Source organism: Silurus aristotelis (genome assembly GCF_946808225.1).
Source record: "Silurus aristotelis genome assembly, chromosome: 9".
Lineage (NCBI taxonomy): Eukaryota > Metazoa > Chordata > Actinopteri > Siluriformes > Siluridae > Silurus > Silurus aristotelis.
In genome coordinates this window covers 572,501-577,500 of record NC_139582.1, presented here as the reverse complement: position 1 = coordinate 577,500, position 5,000 = coordinate 572,501, and the positions used below count along the sequence as shown (strand labels likewise).

Here is a 5,000-nt window from a genome sequence, read left to right as displayed (position 1 = left end):
TGGACCTGCGTCACCTGATCATTCATCTGAGTTCTTAGGAAACGCCAGACAATATTTGGCACATACAAAATGTTCTTCAGATCAGATGGACTTTTTTTTTTTTTTGGCAGTTTGCAAAACGTTTAACTCTTTCTCTTTCTCTTCCTGCCCGTTTTCCATCACGTTCCCTGCCCGTTTTCCATCACGTTCCCTGCCCGTTTTCCATCACGTTCCCTGCCCGTTTTCCATCACGTTCCCTGCCCGTTTTCCATCACGTTCCCTGCCCGTTTTCCATCACGTTCCCTGCCCGTTTTCCATCACGTTCCCTGCCCGTTTTGGATCTCTCTCTCTGTACATGTAATTTTTTTATTTATTTATTTTTATAAAATTGCAAAGATTTCAAATAAACTTATTTCACGTTGTGATTTTGGGGTTTTGTTTGTAGAATTTTGAGGAAAATAATAAATGTAATCCATTTTGGAATAAAGCTGTAACATAACATGGAAAAAGTGAAGCTCTGTGAAAATGTTCCACATGCACTGTATGTTTTTATAGATTAGGAACAAAACCTGCGTGTGTCTCGAAACTATAAAACACCAGGTGTTTCCACACTTTTCGCACTACATAAAAAAACCTCTTTTGCCATGTGTGATTAACACAGAACAATTTCAGCATTTCCTGTACTTAAATAAAAAAACATGTTTGTTCAAACTGACTTCAGATCAGTGAATAATCGTAACATCTGTCCGGATTCTTCAGTCCAGTCTGAGATATACTGCACTTCTGTTCCATTACTGTCATTTAAACATTACAGCGTTTCCTCTACAGCAGATTCCGTAACAACGTGTCATTTCACTTTTATTTGTTTCCTGATTGTATCAGTGGACATGGTCACAGAGCAGCTGTACAGAAGTAAACAGATTGAGTATATAAATGTGACTTTAACCGTAACGAGTGACTCACTGATGATACGGGGAAGAAACCTTGGGAGGTTCACATGGAACTTCTGTACTTAATGTGACAGTTTGCTCCTGTGTGTGACTTGATGATACAGTTAGAAAAGAACTGATCTAAACAGGATGTATGTAAACCGTCTCTCTTCTGTAGGTCACAGACAGGATACAGGTTTTCATTTAGATGTATTTCTGCATGAATTAAGTGTAATAATTCCTTATTGTTGTGTAGCTACAGATATTAAGAGTCTCAGTGAAGGTTCTCACCTGGCATGGGACGATCCTTTCTATGATATCGCAAGACATCAAATAGTGGAAGTGGCAGGTAAGTGTAGATCTCTCTCTCTCTCTCTCTCTCTCTCTCTCTCTCTCTCTCTTTCTCTCTCTCTCTCTCTGAATATATATATTTTTTATACATCATAGCAATTAACCAGCAATTAACCAATTAACGCCCAGTCTGTATTGTGTGTAGGTGATGATAATTTTGGGCGGAAGGTGATCGTGTTCAGCGCATGCCGCATGCCCCCACAGCATCAGCTGAACCACCACATGTTACTCATGTAAGTGTGTATCATCTTCAGTGTTGCTCATCATTGGAATCTCTATTTTGTGTAAAGTTCTAATTCTGTTTTGTTCTGGACATTTCTGCTTGGGTGCAAACAGGACTTCCTCTAAATCTCTTGCTGGACTGAACTTGCACTGTAAACACTTTCCTTTAAAGAGAAACAAACCCGACTCGAGTCTATATTTATATACATTTTATTACGACTGCCAATATCATGTCCTTTTTAAAAGTCTGCTGCATTTATTTCTTTATTTGAACGTGAGAGAGGAGTGATGGATATGAGGGATATTCAGTGGCTCAGAGTTCAAGCAGTTTAATTTTTAGTTATATTTTCCATTTGAAGCTTTTCAACACACACAAATAGACACAGCCAAACACACATCTAAAGGTGTTACTAATAGTGAAGCTGTTTTTCATTCTATTTCCCATCTGAACATTCTTTTTTTTTTTTCTCCAGGTTGTCAAATTTCTCTTGCACCTCAAGCTGTTTATCAAAAATCACTGTATTCACCATATTCCAAGTACCAAGAGATGCATAACTCCTCCATGGAGCTCTGTGAGGGCATTAGCAAATGTCTATAAAGCACATTTAAAGGAACTGGATGTTACCATGGTTACATGTTTATAAGCAGCACATTCATTTAGATTCAACTAACAAACACAAACTACAAACTCTCTGAACTCACACCTGAACTTCTTCCAGCCAATCACAATCCACTATTCACACCTGAACTCCTTCCAGTCAATCACAATCCACTATTCACACCTGAACACCTTCCAGCCAATCACAATCCATTATTCACACCTGAACTTCTTCCAGCCAATCACAATCCACTATTCACACCTGAACTCCTTCCAGCCAATCACAATCCACTATTCACACCTGAACTTCTTCCAGCCAATCACAATCCACTATTCACACCTGAACTCCTTCCAGTCAATCACAATCCACTATTCACACCTGAACTTCTTCCAGCCAATCACAATCCACTATTCACACCTGAACTCCTTCCAGTCAATCACAATCCACTATTCACACCTGAACACCTTCCAGCCAATCACAATCCATTATTCACACCTGAACTTCTTCCAGCCAATCACAATCCACTATTCACACCTGAACTCCTTCCAGTCAATCACAATCCACTATTCACACCTGAACTCCTTCCAGCCAATCACAATCCACTATTCACACCTGAACTCCTTCCAGCCAATCACAATCCACTATTCACACCTGAACTCCTTCCAGCCAATCACAATCCACTATTCACACCTGATCTCCTTCCAGCCAATCACAATCCACTATTCACACCTGATCTCCTTCCAGCCAATCACAATCCTCTATTCACACCTGAACTCCTTCCAGCCAATCACAATCCACTATTCACACCTGAACTCCTTCCAGCCAATCACAATCCACTATTCACACCTGAACTCCTTCCAGCCAATCACAATCCACTATTCACACCTGAACTCCTTCCAGCCAATCACAATCCACTATTCACACCTGAACTCCTTCCAGCCAATCACAATCCACTATTCACACCTGAACTCCTTCCAGCCAATCACAATCCACTATTCACACCTGAACTCCTTCCAGCCAATCACAATCCACTATTCACACCTGAACTCCTTCCAGTCAATCACAATCCACTATTTACACCTGAACTCCTTCCAGTCAATCACAATCCACTATTTACACCTGAACTCCTTCCAGCCAATCACAATCCACTATTCACACCTGAACTCCTTCCAGCCAATCACAATCCACTATTCACACCTGAACTTCTTCCAGCCAATCACAATCCACTATTCACACCTGAACTCCTTCCAGTCAATCACAATCCACTATTCACACCTGAACTTCTTCCAGCCAATCACAATCCACTATTCACACCTGAACTCCTTCCAGTCAATCACAATCCACTATTCACACCTGAACACCTTCCAGCCAATCACAATCCATTATTCACACCTGAACTTCTTCCAGCCAATCACAATCCACTATTCACACCTGAACTCCTTCCAGTCAATCACAATCCACTATTCACACCTGAACTCCTTCCAGCCAATCACAATCCACTATTCACACCTGAACTCCTTCCAGCCAATCACAATCCACTATTCACACCTGAACTCCTTCCAGCCAATCACAATCCACTATTCACACCTGAACTTCTTCCAGCCAATCACAATCCACTATTCACACCTGAACTCCTTCCAGTCAATCACAATCCACTATTCACACCTGAACTTCTTCCAGCCAATCACAATCCACTATTCACACCTGAACTCCTTCCAGTCAATCACAATCCACTATTCACACCTGAACACCTTCCAGCCAATCACAATCCATTATTCACACCTGAACTTCTTCCAGCCAATCACAATCCACTATTCACACCTGAACTCCTTCCAGCCAATCACAATCCACTATTCACACCTGAACTCCTTCCAGCCAATCACAATCCACTATTCACACCTGAACTCCTTCCAGCCAATCACAATCCACTATTCACACCTGAACTCCTTTCAGCCAATCACAATCCACTATTCACACCTGAACTCCTTCCAGCCAATCACAATCCACTATTCATACCTAAACTCCTTCCAGCCAATCACAATCCACTATTCACACCTGAACTCCTTCCAGCCAACAACACAATTGTGTTAAATTCTTTTATCTGATTGGTCAGAAGGTGTGTTGTTTTGTTTGTCAGTACTGCTGACTACAAGTGCACCAGTTTTTCAGTAAATTCCATAAGGAGACATTTTGATTGCATTTTTGCAGGGTTCTTGGGTGTAATCACTTTCTAACACTTAGTTCTAATTACATAATGCAACCTATTTTTAATCATGTACCTCTAACAACACTATCTTTATTATATTGTGTTTTGTTTTGTATAAATAAGTAAATAGACCAGCTGGTGCTCCCAGAGTTCACACTGCTCCCAGAGCTGAAAATCATAAGATTGATATGAAGTGTGGTGTTGCAGGTACCTAAAGCAGACACTGGATAAGTACGTGGAGAGCGATTACACACTGATCTACTTCCACCATGGCATGACCAGCGAGAACAAGTTGTCCCTCAGCTGGCTGCGAGATGCATATCGCGAGTTTGAAAGGAAGTAGGTCACCACCACAGACCGACACGCACACACGCACGCGCACACACACACACACACACACACACACACACACACACACGCGCGCGCGCACACACACTATATTTATTAAGATTTCAAGAGGAAACTGTTCATATGCAGCATTATTTAAATCCTGGGTAAATATGTTGATGTTAATCCTGTTTCTGTCCATCAGGTATAAGAAGAACATTAAGGCGTTTTACATCGTCCACCCCACCATGTTCATCAGAACCGTCCTCATCTTCTTCAAACCACTCATCAGGTCTGCACTACATACACTTCACCTACACAGAGATCTTCATATTAGTGCTGTGTATCTCCAAGAACATGGCGATACGATGCGTATCATGATACAGG

At 41.3% G+C, this 5,000-nt stretch overlaps 1 protein-coding gene across 1 annotated transcript in view; it reads left to right on the top strand.

The window, feature by feature from the left end:
• The window catches only part of arhgap1 (Rho GTPase activating protein 1), a 21,531-nt gene that overhangs the window by 6,875 nt on the left and 9,656 nt on the right, over positions 1-5,000 (top strand). The window contains exons 3-6 of the mRNA XM_083550135.1: positions 1,165-1,257; positions 1,405-1,492; positions 4,494-4,625; positions 4,819-4,905. Of these exons, the coding sequence (XP_083406261.1) occupies positions 1,165-1,257; positions 1,405-1,492; positions 4,494-4,625; positions 4,819-4,905 (400 nt within the window). The remainder of the gene's footprint in view (positions 1-1,164; positions 1,258-1,404; positions 1,493-4,493; positions 4,626-4,818; positions 4,906-5,000) is intronic.